The 17,099-nt window shown below is 38.3% G+C and overlaps 1 protein-coding gene across 2 annotated transcripts in view; it reads left to right on the top strand.

Moving 5' to 3' along the window:
* gabra3 (gamma-aminobutyric acid type A receptor subunit alpha3) overlaps positions 1-17,099 on the top strand; it is a 120,429-nt gene that overhangs the window by 95,145 nt on the left and 8,185 nt on the right. For both annotated transcript variants that reach the window (XM_085469797.1, XM_085469798.1), the window contains exons 6-9: positions 4,958-5,040; positions 5,834-5,977; positions 8,114-8,266; positions 10,628-10,833. In XM_085469797.1, the coding sequence (XP_085325923.1) occupies positions 4,958-5,040; positions 5,834-5,977; positions 8,114-8,266; positions 10,628-10,833 (586 nt within the window). The remainder of the gene's footprint in view (positions 1-4,957; positions 5,041-5,833; positions 5,978-8,113; positions 8,267-10,627; positions 10,834-17,099) is intronic.

Below are 17,099 nucleotides of genomic sequence, written 5' to 3' on the forward strand. Positions count from 1 at the left end.
CTGTGGCAGTTCTGCCAAGGCCAACAAAGATCCCTGAGCTCTGATGTAGTATTACAAGGACTAACATGTTTAAATAAGCAGGGAAATGTATTGTGAGATGATGAAAAAGTTGCATGATTAAGTATGATAATCCTTGGCATCCTTGATAATCCTTAGAGGCCCAAAAGCATTTTTGGAACCAGCTTAGTTGTATTATGGAGCTAAAATAAACACCAGCAAATAAAACTCATTTATAGGAATTCTGTATTTCCCATTGCAATGCTTTTGGGGGGGGGGGGGGGGGGGGTATGGCATACTTTAATATTATTAACACTATTATACATTAGAGACCTTAATATTATTACATTATATAATATTAGCATTAAAAACATAGTTCCGCAGTGTGCTATTTGTCCTCCCATCATCCCCAAATGGTTGCAGCACATGGCTACCCCTCCTTCCTGTTAAAAGGGAGTTTTTCCTTCCCACTGTCGCCAATTGCACGTTCAAATGTGGTTATTTGATCGTTGGGGTTTTCTCTACATTATTAAAGGGTCTTAACTTAAGAATGTAAAGCACCCTGAGGCGACTGCTGTTGTGATTTGGTGCTATATAAATAAAATGGAAATGAACTGAATAGTTCAAGTAAAAATAGTGTTATTACATAAATCCAAATGTTGTTAACCATCTTTACTGCCTGAATAAAGAAAATAAACACTTACTTCATGCAAATTTACAACTGCATCCCCCTCTATCATTGCAGAGTTGAGCCAAAAAAGTAAAAACACTAAGATCTGGAATTCTAATGTGTGAGCAGTCGGCGAGAGAGATTAACTGTTTTGAACCGCTAAAATGCATGTAGGTGAAAATCTGCGCGCTCAATGTACAGCATCAATAATGTCATGTCTTATATAAAATTCTGTCAAATATATTGATATCTTGCCAAGCCCTAATGAAAAACTGCAAAGTATTCTTTAGACCATCCCTACTTTTACTGACTCTATCATAAAACTCATATCATAAACTTAATATGGAATGTATTTTTGAAAGCACTGGCAAAGAACTTTCTCAATTTTAGGGCTACCTTTCATCTATCTTAAGCTTTGGGTGATTAGTTGAAGGGGATCTGCATGAAAATATTGCTGTGTTATTAGAGGTACTGGAAAACACTCCCAAGGAGAGACTGATACCTTAAATTTCCACATACTGCACAGGTATTAGGCTTTAGAATATAAATCTGTCTCACGGGAAGTTTAGTGCACAGTGCGTCACCATAGCGCCCCGCTTTGATTGACATTCCTCACTAAACAACTGCTTAAATCCATTTAATCAGCACGTCTACAGGATCTGAACTGACAAATGCTATGAAGGCCTCGGCTCTGCAGGATTGCATCATTATTTCTGAATTTAGAGAGCTGGTATTGTCTGCCAGCGCTGCTGCGGTTATTTTTTGTGAAAGCATTTGTCACTCATTTACAGTTCACCTCATTTTAACTCAACCTCCTTGCTTCTTCTTCAGCATTTCTCTGTCCCTCACTAATATTAATTTGTGAGAAGACTCAGGTGTACTTTTTAAAGAGAGAGAGGTTTATGCAGGTTTATATTTGTCATTAAAAGCTGTTTCAAGAATTTATTGTATGCGAATGTATCATTTACTAAGTGGACTTAACAGCTTAGAGACCACCAAAAACAAATACAACTGTACAGCCGTACTTGGGGATTTACAATGCCAGAAAGCCCTTTCAACACGGCCAAAGCTGAGAAGTAATGCTTCACTTAACACGCTGCTATGTGACTATAAAAGCAACACAATACAAAAGCAATGCTGCTAAGACACAAGTTTTTGTCTTGTCTTTAAACATTTGGTATATTTAGTATATAAAAAACTAAATAAATAGATTGTTTTATATGATCTATAGCTTGCTAGTAGCATGACTCCTGTGTCTCCCCCCCCCCCCCTTTTCCAGAGTGAAATACATTTTTACTTTAACAAAAGAATTGTATTTAACTAAAGAAAGACTTCAGTGATGGCAGTGGGTGTGATCCACATGAACAAATAAAGACAGGCATCAAACAAATATAAAAACTGGTATCTGTGAAGGCAAGTGTTGTATTATTGTACACAGTGAATACACTGCAAAGCAGCTAAGCAGTGTGAGGATTAAAAGTCTGAAGACATGGTTCTCTGCTGGAAGAGGGTGGACTGATCACTCTACCTTGAAGCAGCAGGTTGATCAGTGGATCAGTGCAGCTATAGAGGTCTGTTGTGGTGAAAACAGCCACAAGGCATAGCTGTTGATTTTCTGGGCAGCAACTGTTCAGACCCTCCCTTATGGCCACAACCAGTCAGTAGCGAGCAAAACAAAAGGACCGACACAATGAGCTTTTCCTGAAGGATGTCTGGGTTCACTCTAAGAAGGGAGTTCAGGAGGGAGAAGATTCCGATGAGGTTCTGGGACACACTTGGGAAATTTTTACTCCCTGGTGGTTTGGAAGCTTTCTGATATCCGAAACACACATATGCACACATACACAAGAAGTGGAGGAGGTGGTGGGGTTCTGCTTAGACTGCTGCCCCCACAGTCCTGGATTAGAAAATAGTTGGGTGGTACCCATCATGTCTCACATTGTTCAAAAGAGCACAGTGGTAGCAGTCGCCTCATTAATTCTTTGCTTTGTCTTCCTTTATTATTGTTCTAGTCTGGCTGTTCTTGCATATGCCTGCAAATGTTTCAAGCCCTTCAAGAAATTAAGAATTTCTGTGGGGGCAGATCAAAACGATGCTTTCCAAATGAAGCTTTCTACTCAAATTATACTAATATTTTAGTAACATGTTTTAACAGCTATTCAGTCGATTGTCATTCACTTTGCACATCAATATTTACTTTGTAATAACGATCACTTAACTTGCACCAGTCATCAGATCCAATTTCAAATTGCCCAGTGCTTTGGTTTATGAACAGTGCTGCCATTCCTGTCACCCGTCATCAGCAGTACTTTAATAAATTAATACTGGAAGGAGTAATACTGTTAAATTAAATTTGAGTAATCAGTCACTGTCAATCAGTTAAGTGTTTTTGTTTGATTTGATAAGTCTCGGGTTATGAAACAGAGCATAAGTGATGGGTGAAATAATACTTTTTTATAATATATATACATTTTATTTTTTTTGTCCGGTTGCACATATAAGTGTGGCCAATTCTTTCTGTATATATTTAATTATCATATGATTTTAAATATATACATATATTTTAATATATATATGCTAAAACTAAAATTAGGCATGAAAGGTTTAATAAGGCTTTGAAAGTATAATAAGCTAGGTCTATTTAAATACATTAAAGTGGAATATATTATTTTAGAGAAAATGCCAGAACAAATTGTAAGGCAAGAGGAAGGGTTAAGAGAAGAAAGGCAGAAATGTCGGTTCAGACAAGAATTCCATTCAGCGGCTTGAAGGCAGCAAAGAAACATTAAGCAAAATACATTTAACTTAATTTTTAGACGCAATCACACTGTAATGTTAGACAACCCTACCAAAAAACTACTAGTACTAATTTTATTTTTGCAATTTTATTATTTTCGTTAATTTTTTTCTCTCTATCATATATTGGAACATGTGGTCCATTTCACCTGATTACAATCCTGAGTCTGAAATGTAAACACCTCTAGAATATAAAAAATACCATTTACTAGGTTACTAAGGGTGGCTAAGGAGAAGTGGCTGACAGAAAAAGGAACCTTTTTTTAGAGGTTTCAATGTGTGTTCATTGGTGTTTTATGGTTCTGTAAACGTTGCCAAAGTTTATCAGACTTCACCTCCCCAAAAAACACCAGCATGTCTGCATTGTCATTGTGAGTACCATAAATTGCTGACACATGCTGTGTAAGGTACCTCTATGCCCAAGCGCTTCTTTGCAAGGCTGATGATATAGTTGTAAGCTCTGTATGAAGACAGCTTGCCTTTTTGTCTTTAATCAAAACCATTCTGTCTTCTTGTAGCCTTTGTTTCTGTCAGAGTATAAGTACAGCGCGTGAATGTTGATTTTAAGTGCCGTGTGATGCAAAAGATTCTCACATTTATGTTGTAAAGCATTAGCTTGTGTAGATAGTGAGCCACTTATCAGTAATGAGGCAGCAACAGAGAGCACAGAAGCGAGTTAGAGGCAAAAACAGGCTTGGCATTGTTGTAAATACAACACAATGAGCTAATTGGAAACAGAAAGTTTGTCTGTGGAGGCAGCCCGCGATGTTACACATTTTAAGGCTGTGGCTACAAATAAACTTGTGGGACTTTCTGCAACATTAAACAGTGAGACCAAAAGAATCTACCCAATAAAAACCCAGTTTTCAATGGATGTACAGGGTAAATATGGTATAATTGAGTTTAAATAACCCAGTTTGGGGGGTTTATGTGTGAGTTAGTGCACCAAAGGATGGCATTTAATTAGTTGCTGTGTTGTTTGAACTCGGCAAATGTAGCCCCGATGTTGATTAAACATGTATGAGTGAGATAACGTGCACAATTTCTCTGTTTACTTGCAGAGTGCCTTTTGTGGCCTGGCCATTTGACCAACTGAAACAAATTTGGGTGCTCTCTGGAGATTTAGTCCATGTCTGCCTTCTAATTACCACTGACAGGGTGGTGATGCAAAGGAGGAGAGAGAGAGAGGATATAATCTGTTCTCCTTCAGTTTTTATTCACACGTACACAAATCCCTGGTTTTGAAATAAACTCAGAGATTAAAGCATTATTTGGTCTACATTTGGATTTGTGGGAAAGCCAATTTTGATGCACGATAAAGCAATTTGCATAAGACCTTCCCAACATGTCTCACATATCTCTATGAAAATGCTCCAAATTATGTTTCTGCAGAAATATTTGACATCATTATGCATCATCATTTGTTTATAATGACCTGTTCAACCATCCTGCAGACTGAACAGTGATGCATTTTCTTTCCCTCTGCCCCCACAGGTTGACCATTCATGCCGAGTGCCCCATGCACCTGGAGGATTTCCCGATGGATGCACACGCCTGTCCTCTGAAGTTTGGAAGTTGTAAGTCAGTCCAGATGGTCAAAACAAAAGTGTTTTATATAAGATCAGACATCTGAAACAGTGGGGATGGTTCTCTGCAGGTGTTAGGAACCTTTTCCTGAACTATAAAAAAAGAAGAAAAACAAAACAAAGGCTAAAACTACACTGCAGTATGATGTTTGGTAATATAACAAAAGCAGTTAAGAGAAAATTTTATTAATAAAGATCTTCTCCCTCTTTGGGCTGCACCCTTTAGGCATCGCCACAGCGACAGTTAATGTGCTTAAATTACTTTCAGTATGCTCATAGTGCGGGGCATGTAACCATCCATACACAAGCATAGGCTATTTACTGTTTCAAACACAGCATTAGATATAGTTTGATGTGTTAGGATCAATGCTTATATCTCTCAACATAAAATGATGCTGATAGGTAGAGCATTCATTTTGGATACATTTAGTTAAAAAAGTGGCAATGGAGGAAAAGTCAGTGATCCCCTGAAGCGTGAGGATTAAATCTCAGGGTGGTGAACACAGTAAAAGGAATTTTTTTGTGAAACCTGATATCATTATCGGCCGCAGGTCTATCAGCCCGATCAATACTGGATGGACGCTGCGTATTATCATGAATGACTTACTGGAATTTAGGAAAAATGTCTTTTAGATCCTGAAGTCAGCAGTTAACTTTTTGCCAAAGCAAATGCTGATAATCCTACAATGTGCAGAGGTAGGAGAAAAACAGAAAATATTGCACCCATATTTTGAGCTCTCACCTATGCTGTCTGTTTTTTGGGGGCTGTCTTCTGTTTGCTCAGATGCTTACACAAATAATGAGGTGATCTACCTGTGGACCCAGGGTGACGAGAGGTCTGTCGCTGTGGCAGAGGACGGCTCCAGGCTGAACCAATATGACTTACTGGGACATGTTATTGGCAAAGAAACCATCAGTTCCAGCACAGGTATGCCATTCTGGGTACAGACAGCAGCATACAATACACTGTAAGGGAAATCAGAGTTTGTCTGGAACAGGCAAAAAGTTGATTTTGAGTACTCAAAAGTGATCGAATTCTCACTTTTGAAAGATAAACTGCATATAATCTATTCCACTGAGATATAGTGGCTCTTGTGTAATTTGTCTTCCAAATTAATAAACAGTCTGCAGTTTCTCAACAGTTTCTGTCAGTTTAAATTCATCTTGCATTGTTTGGCTCCATCGAGAAAATGATGACTGAAACTATTCAGCATATATACCAAGATAATATGAAGACGTTTGCCAGAGGTGAAAGTTTCTTTTTGGTTTTTTTCACTTTCCTTTGGGGTTCAGCCAAGAGTCAACTATGATAACCATCGTCTAGCCCTTTCTTTTGATTGCATATTCATTTGATCTTAAAATCTTATCTTCAAAACTGTTGCAGAATCCTTTTTATCTGTCACACAAAAATAAATGTTTTTGTTATTTCCCCATTGGAGGGCTTAAAGCTTATGTTAGCAATTTAATATAAAGGGATGAAATAGCACGGTGAGGGCAGGGTACTCACATATGCTGCAAATATTTACAGCAGCAGCATCTCACTGGTAATAGATCATTTGAGTTCAAACACCTTCAAGAATGTGCTGCATTTTTATTATACTTATCAGTCACTATCATGTACCGCTAACATCAATCAGCAGCTTTAGTTAATGGTGTAATAGGACTAGATAAAGTACCAAAGAGCTTGTAATGGTAAAGCTAAAAATAAAAAGTTGCTTTAGTGGGGCATTTGGAAATCACAAGAGTAAAACAGCTTACCAGCGAGCCACGCTGCTCTCAGTTTTGAGAGATTTAACCTTTGCATTCAAGCTGTTTGCTTGTGAAACTTTCAAGAGGTGAGCCACAGAGTCGCTGATATCTGTCAGACTTCAGTTGTCTTTGGAGACTAAAGCACCAAGAATCCACTTTGTTAGATGGCACTCCTGTTTTCCAAGAAATAAAAGTGTGTGTGTGTATGTGTGTGTCTCCTTTAAATAACTGCACCTGTTTAACTCTACAGAGGATGCGTTCCTTGAGAGTATCTTTATTGTTTGTGCTGTTTGGTGGGTTGAATGTAAGTCAGGAGAATTGCAGCGATGGAAGAAGACCAACAGAAGTCTGACAAGTACCAAAGATTCATGATAGAGTCAGTGCGATTTCTTTCATAAACCACTTCAGCTTATGGCGGTTGGAAAAGCTTTAAACTTTAAACCTAATGGACTATAGTGATCTAGGGGGATGGGAGGATTTGAGCCCGTTCAGCTCTGGTTTGATTCTCCTCAGAAAAAAACAAAACCAAAAAAACACCTCAGGGATGGAAATCTGTTTTTCGTCCTATCTTCGTAACACAGATTGCAAACATGGCACTGAGAGCTGGCAGTTGGAGAAGATGTGAGTTTATCCATTTGCTAGTATAATTGACATATTTATATGAACAGCAAAAAACATCCCAAAGAACATGTAAATGTGCACTTAAAAGAATGTGACACTTTGTATATGTCTTATTAATGACATCAATGTGATGTCATCTGCCAGTCTGTTTGTTTACAGTCTTTATTATTTAGTTATTATTATACTTTTTTGTCTCTTACGGTTAAAAACTCTTGCTGTAAGTAAAAGATGGACATAGCTTCTCATCTGAGCCAATGCAAGTTACTTAAACTTACATTCTTACTATCAGCCAGCAGGTGGCGACTCCTGTTGTTCCAAAATCAAATCATGTTGTATAGAAACCTTTGAGAATGCAGTCCTTCAGCTCATTAGGACCTAGCATTCTCAGCTTGAGGCATTAAGGCCAAACTAGCCAATGGGTGTTGACACAGTGGCTATGTCCATCTTTTATATACAGTCTGTAGCTTAAGGTTTGGAAGTGTGCATCAACATCTTTGGAATATTTTAAGCATCTAAGCATTTTCTGTCTCAATACTGCTCACGTCTTGTCACATGCACGTTAATGTTCAAACATTAATGCATCAATTTTCAAATATTTTTCCTTGTGTTGCTCTGAGCGAGGAACAAGTATATTAATAATCATGACCCTGTCTGTGTCTCTCCATCTTTTTCTGTTTGTCTCTTTTCCCCTCAGGCGAATATGTAGTGATGACAACATATTTCCATTTGAAAAGGAAAATTGGCTATTTTGTGATTCAAACCTACCTTCCGTGCATCATGACTGTCATACTGTCTCAGGTCTCCTTCTGGCTAAACAGAGAATCCGTTCCGGCGCGCACAGTATTCGGTGAGTGCTATCTCGTGTTTTAAATCCAGCTCAAATAAATGCATTAAATGATTCATTGAAGAAGCTAGTTAATCAGAGGGCTATTAAATGATGAGGTAACAGAAATGCACTGTCTAAGGACTTGGCAAACAAGTAAACGGTTTGAAAAGGTTTGAGCATGAAAGTTCTCTTTTTTTAGCTTTAGTTAGCTTAGTACATTCAGGTGCACAGGAGCACTGAAAATAATTTATTTTATCAGTTCTGACTTTATTCTGCTGTTAATACAGAGAACATAAAACAAGATTTAAAGTATTTACATGTCATATTTTTCCTTTATTTTTCATAACAATTCCTCTTTAATATAGAGACATTTCCCAGTTGCCATCGCGACAATTGACTGTGTTTTCTCCCTTTAAGCCATGAATAATAATAGATTCAATTTGTCCATCGAACTTGATTCATGCTAAGAACATTGCGTCAGATGTGATCAACTCAAAGGTACTCAAATAAGGAATGTAATTTTCCTTCTCCTGCAGTTGTTGTTATTGCGCTGCATAATCAATATGAGTAGTCTTATGTAAATCTAAACACGGTTAGCATTTTTGCATTTAGACAGGTACATGCAGAAGCATATATTGTGCAAAAGATTTTAAAAATGTATGCAAGGCAAAGCGTTGCTGAGAAGATAAAAACTGTTCCAGCTCCCTTTGTGCAGTCTGAATAACCATATCTCCTTCACTTCTGCACAAATACACCCACTATTAGATTTTTCTTACACAGTCGTCTAAGAATCACTTCAGCCCCATAAGAGGTTGAATTTTTAGGGGACAATTTCCTTCACATTATGATAGTAATTTTAATCAGTGCCGTTTTCTCAGTGGACAGTTTCAAGCTGTGTTGGTTTTAGTTTTCTCGCCATCATGCTTACAGTCCCTTGGTTTATGAGAGCATGTGGCTGTCATTACCTGCGTAATCTAATTTATCTTTTTTGTTTTTGCATCCTCAGTCACCTTCCAAGTTATATTTCTAGTTAAGACTCGATACTTTTTGATTTATACCTGCATTTTATATAAGAGCATTACTCACTGTTACCGCAAGCACCAGATGTCCTCGTCTCTGACACCAGTTAATTGCGGTTGTAATGAGGACTGCTTTTTGTACAGATGAATATTCTAATTTTATGTAAATGGTGGAACAAAGTCAAGATTAGAAATGCATTACCTGCAAATCAATCAGCCCATGAATAGCCATGTATCACTCTTTTGTTGCAGCCTTTTTAAGCCTCCTTTGTATCCGTCTTTTATCAGATGAGAAAGGTTGGAACAGATAAAGCGATGCGCTTCGATGGGCGAACATTGTCCGAGCTGCCTTTCATTTCCATTCGCCCTGACTGTAAAGGCCAGGTTGTGAAATGATCTGCGAAATTTAGAACGTTTTAAGACATCGTTTTCGCCTTAATTAATTTTAGCAGATGTAGATCTGCTGCTCATTTTTCAAAAGTGGTGTCATTTAGCGATTTACCTTTACACGCAATCCTGCAGCTTAGACAGGTTGTGCTTTATGTATGCAGGTCAATAGCATGTCTCTTTGTTTGTGTATAAGCTAAAGGAAACTTTCAATATTTTCATTCGTTGTACTGTAGATAAGTCTAGTAAGAAAATACATTCATCCGACTGGTTTGAACAGAAGAACATAGCCTGAAAAATCCTCCGTAGTGGGTCATTACAGAGATTCTACATTCTCATTGTTTGAACTTGCAAGACTGACCCAGTGTACTTTGAATGTTTATGCACCACTGAGTTATGTCATCTGTATGAGGCTAGACTTTTTGATTTCATACAGTAGATTATGTAAAGCTCTGCAATGCAGGGAACTACACCATCATTTTTAGTTTATAACTTACACCTAATACCAAACCCAGGAAAGTGAATCTATATTAGGTTTAAAGAGACAGTACGCATTAACATTTCTTTTTCTAGCCATAATCCAGACTATTGTTATGTTGCAGTGCAGCTTTCTTTTCTCTTAAATCTCTAAAGAGATGTTGGTCAGTATAAAGTGAGAGTTTAGTGCCAGGATAGCAAAACCCAAACAAACCATGACTGAGTTGTAAGTAACTTTCTTTTAAAGGGACAGTTCACTGCCACATTGTTATTTATCCAATTTTTGAAGAGAATTTCCCAGTGACTGAAGACATTGGTAGAAAATTTCCTTCTCTTGAATGCACAGGAACTACATGGCACTTGCTTACGCTTAATATAAAGCACCTTGAGGCGACTGTTGTTGTGATTGGCGCTATATAAATAAAATTGAATTGAATTACCGCAAATGTTTAATTTCAGAAATAATGAAATATCTGCTGATCTTTTATTCTCTCCTCAGGTGTCACCACTGTCCTAACCATGACTACCTTGAGCATCAGTGCTAGAAACTCCCTTCCTAAAGTGGCCTATGCCACCGCCATGGACTGGTTCATGGCTGTGTGCTATGCCTTTGTCTTCTCTGCCTTGATTGAGTTTGCCACAGTCAACTACTTCACCAAGCGCAGCTGGGCATGGGATGGGAAAAAAGAGGGCATGGAAATAAGGGTGAGTGATTCTCATTTGCAACAGTTTCATGTAATCAAAAAAAAATGATGGATGTGTGACGCCTGCTCTTTCGATTCATCGCAGCGCACCAACATTAACTATCACCAATATGTGAGGACAAAAACAGAATGAAAGGCAGCTAGTTCAGGGGAAAGGCTCACGCAACTTTTCTTTGCTTACTAAATTCAAAATTAATCCAAAAAAAAGAAGTTGCTAAAAATGTCACTTGATTCTGGAGGAGTGATGAGGGGAAATTGCAGTTTGGAAACACATAGAAAGTACCCTTAATGCAGCATGGAGTACTTTGTAAAGCCTGTAAAGAGACCTTTTATTTATTCATTGCCAAATGGAACAGAGACAGTGGGGCGGAACAGTGAGAGCAAAAACAGAGGTAAACTCCCAGAGACGCTGGCCCTGATTTATGATGGCAGCATATGTTCAACTCTCATCCTAAAGTCAATGCAGCCTTATTCTCCCCAGAAAAGATGGTGCATTTACATCTATATAGTATATTGTTTAAAATGAATCACGTGATATTGAAGATAAATCACATCTTGTACATTATCAATAGCCAAACAAAGAAAATAAAATAAAAAGATCTCCGTGCCTGAGCCTATTTAATGGTTTATATTGAGGGAACAACCAGATATGTATCCAAAGAAGTTGTTGTTCAAAGAGAAAAAAAAAACACCTAAATCAAGCCACATGTTTCTCATGACAGCTTCAGCCTTTAAATGCAATATGATCTGTATGATTACCTTACTGGAAAGATCATTCCGTCTGTAATCACGACAGCTTGAAAAGTTTTCAATGAATTCTGATCAAACTTTTTTGTAGTGTAGAGCACGAGCCATTAAAAAGTGTCTTAGATCCACCACGGTCTTCATGGTCACCCTCGTGATTTATTGGTCGAAGAGTGACAAAAAGCCTTATAGCTTAAAACGTATGGCAAGCGTTGTGTTTGCTGTCAACATATAGAAAGATTTAAAATATCATGTCACATTTGACCTCTGACCTCTTCTTTAACTCAATGATTTGAAGGTCAAAGTGATAATAACTGATTGATAATAATTGAAATAATAATAATGGTGATAAAATAAGGCCAGACCTTCATAAAATGACCTTTATGTGCTTAAAATTTCACAGCCTTTGTTTGTATTGGAAGATTTAGGAAATGCTGCCAGTATATGGAGGTTCTAAATATTAACACTATAGTTTGCATCTAAATGTCATGTCACATTTGACCTCTGACCTCACTTTTACATCTGCCTTTTTTTGAAGTTATTTGTCGTATGTTTAAAGTATTGTCAAAATCTGCTCAGTTAGTTAAAAATATATACAGTAGTATAATATTATATAATAATATAATAATTATATCCAATTATTTACAAATCCATACCTATTATCTATTACCTACTCCCACATAAAATACTCTGCTGTTCCCTTAAAAGTTAATCCTGCCCAGGGCGAGCCTCTCTGGTGGACTTTTCATGTGTTTGTAAATGATAGCATTAAATCAAAAACAATTGTAGGCACACAGACGTAGTGAAATGAAAGAAACTAAGTCAGATTAAAAACTTACATTAAATATCAAAATAGTCTTCTTTTCTTTTAACATCAATCTCACCAGGCACTAAATACCAGTTTAAAATCAGGCTGTGTCATTTACTGTTATGATATAAGATTCTCATGTTATTTAGCTCTTTTACAAAAGCCTTAGATAGACATATGTAAAAATGCTCCTAGAAAGTCAAAAGCAAAAGACTTTAGCATGTACTGAACATCACCTTTATTTCTCTTAACTTACATAGTGAGTCACTGACATTGGAACCATGGAGAGATTCTTGGAGGAGCATTTTGCATGTCAGCCAGTTAGAACTATAGACTGCATATAAAACACTGACGTAGCTTCCAGGTCTGAAAAGTGAAAGTGCTAAAGTCGCTCAGGTTTGGATTCTTTCTTGTGGCCAGCAGGAGGCAACTTCTCTGGATGCAAGAAGAAGTCTCTCTTTGGGGAAATGACCCTACTGCTCACTTAAACTTTGACTTCACTAAACACTTTTCTGCAGTCCCCAGCCATGAGAGCTATAGTTTCAAGTCTTACTGAATGTGCATGATATTCTTTTTACAGCTTTCTGTCCTCATTAGACTCAAAAAGGAGCAAAAGGCTGGGTATGCTTTGGGGTGATCAGTCAGACTTTTCCTGTTTTTGTCAAAAAAACAAAAAAACAAAACAGGGTCTTGGTGGCTACACCCATCTTTTATATACAGTCTATGATCAGAGTGAGTTCATCTAAAAAAGGGGGGGCTGCATGAAGAAGTAGCTTAAGTTCAATAAGGACAGACCTGGTACATAGAACTGAACATTAGAACAATAAAAACAAAGCACACCAGCATAAAAAGACTAATATAAGTTAGTAATTGTGCAGCTAAAATGAGTTTACCTGATATATGTATAACACAGTCCATTTCAAACTGAGAAAAGGAGTATTAACTGTGGCTTATAAGCAAAGCTATATTAAAAGGACAGCCTTCTGGGGTGCTTGGAAAAACATATAAGACTCATATAAGAAACATTATGAAGCTGTGCCAGTGGTAAATAGTGGCAGTGCTATTACTGTATTGCTGTGAGCGCATAAAAACACAGCCACAGACACAACATAAAGGGAAAGTTATTTCTTCTGTGACAGACAGTGCCACGAATCTATTTTCTACTACCATTGTACAAACTGTTTGACACAATCAGTACAGCCTTTTCCCGCTTTTTCTATAGTTTGACATTTGGTCCTCGGAGCGATTGGCAGAAATGCATATTGCTGCCACAGAACTTTTCAGTTGGTGGGGATAATTTGCTGCGTTACACTGCTGCAGAGAGGAGGTTTTTTTCTCTTTTCTTTTTCTTTTTTTTCCCCGCCCCTCCTCTTTGATGGCTCGTCTTAATGGCAACAGCCTGGACTGGGTTCTCAGGGACTGTGCTGAGCATGCAGTTGTCATGATAGATAAAATAGAATGGGGTCACAGAGGGAGACGTGACACTCCTAACACACTGCCTGCTAGAACGAGCTACTGGAATCCAAAGCAATCAGGCACTGCATATATTTCCCTTTTTTTTTTAGCAAATTTAGAAAAATGACTGTTAATGAGCACGAGCTACATAAGCAAAACCTCTTCTTCAGGAGAGAAGTTTTAGCTAGTAAGTCTTTTTTAAAAATCTAGCCCCGCAGCCATCAGAGCTAGGGTTTCAGCCACCACTCCTACCGGAACCAAATGATGACTTCATCACCCTTAGGCTGCTTTCTTTTTTTAGGTCTCAGATATGATCCACAGATGAGTGTGTGCGCACTAATTTACTTTACTGGTTATGGAGCATCGATGTAGTTTTCCTTTGCTTTTATTCGACCATTTTCTGTGACAGGCAATCTGCCTAATTAGCTCTCCCCTCTCCGGCTGAAGGTGAGGTTATTACAGAAATTAGCCGGTGGGGAGTTTGGTTGGAAAAGCCTGCATATTCTCAGCACTCTGTGACACATGATTGGACACTGCTATGTTGGATATCATGTGCTGTTTTATCAGCAGAGGCAGAAGCACTGGCTGTGGGTTGCACTGGCTGTGGGTTGCTCTGCTGCGGCCAAGGGGTGATCGCGGTTTCGTGTGTGCGTGTGTGTGCGCATGTGTGTGTCTACGCACCTGCAGTACATAATAACTTCATCAACATTTTACCAGAATAATTCATTATCTCTTATTAGCACAAGCACTTGCATGTCAGTAGAATGTATTCTGGAAGTTTTGATGCACTCAGGTGGAAAGAACAAAGGTGAGTTGACATTTCTGGAGGCCAGGGGTGCACTTTTGTACTTTTTCAGTCCCAATAATGATAGAGATACTTGGGTGTTAAGCTGTGTTCCTCACTGCAAGGAGGATACTTGGAAGCATTCTTTTGTACAAGTTTTTTGATGTAGCAAGCATGAAATACCACTAAATTGCTGACCCCTTGTTGTTGGCGTTTTCCATGCGATGCTATATTAACAAATGTAATAGGCCGCCTACACACTAGACCCTACAGGAACTGCTCTCCTAAAGAAACCCATGTCATGAAGCTCCTGGTGCACCATTTTTGTGCTGATGTTAATGCCAGAGTTAGCAGACTGTTGGTGGCTTTCACACCCTATGCACCTCAGCACATGGTAGCCCCACTCTGTAAATTTACGTTGCCCGAGTTCATCCAGTTCTCAAGATTCTCACAGCTGTTTGTGGAATAGCTTGCAACTTTTACGAACTGACTTGTTGCCATCATGGCACCCTATTACAGTGCCACACTTGAAATCAGTGAACTCTTTAGAGTGACTCATTCTTTAACAAATGTTTGTAAAGGCAGACCGCATGGCTAGGTGTTTGATTTCATAGATCTGTGGCAAAAGGACAGAAAACACCTGAATTCAAATGTTAGAATCCTTTTTTTCCATATAGTGTACATTAACACATCCTTAAGTGAAATCAGAAAGGTCTATTTCATGTTTATATATAATATCATAACTAAATGACATAATTATTAAGAGAGGCCACCCATGCAACTAGCAAGTTCCTCCAAATTTTGATAGTGCAAGTGCCTCTACCTAAATACACACTTAAATGCTCACGTCAAAACGTGTCCACAGGAACACAAACAGGGACATCGTGGCTCCCTATAGACAGTCTGCACACTCACATACCCACATGCTCACATACTTGGGGCTATTTATTACGCCAACACTTCAGCTCCAGTCTTAGAGAGGGACAGACTGTCACAAGGTTCAGTTACACGCACACATGCACACACTGAGCTCCAAACAGCAGGACACAGCAAGGCACAATTACCCCCAGGACACTTAAACACACTCATCAAGAAATTCTGATGCAACAATTTTCAGAAGTTACAAAGACAAGGTCAATAGATGCATTGTATTCATGGAGTATTTTTGCCTGCAGCTATTGAAATGACTTTGAATAGTACACAGGAATCTGTGGCTGCTAGTGAATTATGTGCTCTGTTACATAAGGTTCATAAAAACATGCATACAGCCCAGTGCTACATACTGTTCCCCCAATAATTAGACCATATAAATTATTACCTACAAGGACAATGGAACAGCAAAAAAGAAGAGAAAATTTGCTACATTACTGTGCAGATAGCATCCATAGTCTAAAAGACTGAACAGTTTGGGATGGTATTATTAGAGCTTAGAGGTGTAAGTGCAGAACATTCACTGATCAGTATGAAAATTGGTTTTAGAAGTTTGGTACACAGCCTTCATAATGTACAGCAAGTTAAATTGAGACGGCCAAACACTTTTAGTACTCACTGAAAGTTTCACTATAAACAGACATAAACTGACCTCTAATTTAGCGACCATAAAATTGCAATTTATGTTTTCTAAATACAGGCTAATAACCACTTTCATTCAGGCTTTCTTCTCCAGACTGGTGGAGAACTCTAAACATAGTATTTCTGTTGATTAAAAATGCTCTTAAAGGCAGCACCGCAGGAACATTTGAGAGTTTTCTCAAGTTAGCCATTCAAGTTAACTCAGGGGAAGGCAAACAGGCGGTTAGCAACTACAGAATCCTTTGTTAGCACCCACCTGTCATTCAAAGCGGCTACATACTTATTAATTTGAAGCTCCCTCTCCAAACATACATACCGTAGGCCTCTTATACAATTTCCGTGAAGATACTATAGTGGCCAGAATGGTAGCATCTGTTAGCATCTGTTAGCTGTTGAGGACAAAAATATAGCATCTGTTAGGTATCAACTCTAAAAATATACTGTCTGCTAGCAATCAAAGCTAAAACAATAGCGCCTGACAGGTACAGTGGCAAAAGGTATAGCGGTCATTAGCTATCGAGGCTAAAATTGAGTGTCTGTTAGCTATCGAGGCCAAAACTGATTTTTGTAGCAGGCTGTGAAAACACAGGAGTCTGTGTGGACTTGCGTTTGGAGCCAGTCTCAAGTGGCCATTAAAGGAAATCAAGTTGTGGTTTGGCTTCATTTCTCAGGACTGGTGTTTGCCACTTCGGATACACATATTCATCAGCCAAGTCATTCTACTGTCGGACATGACACTCACCACTGGCAGTGACTGATGGCTATCTGCTGTGTTCCATCCATTTTGCAGTCGATCCAGTTTCACAAATTTTATGATTGAATTTCTGCTCTTTAAAGATGCGTGACGGGTAGCCATATTGAGCTATATTGTTACTACAATTGATGTATCCCTGATGCGTGATAT

Source organism: Copadichromis virginalis, linkage group LG10 (assembly GCF_057382275.1).
Source record: "Copadichromis virginalis isolate Kocher_CV1m ecotype Utaka linkage group LG10, C_Virginalis_male_GT1.1, whole genome shotgun sequence".
NCBI lineage: Eukaryota > Metazoa > Chordata > Actinopteri > Cichliformes > Cichlidae > Copadichromis > Copadichromis virginalis.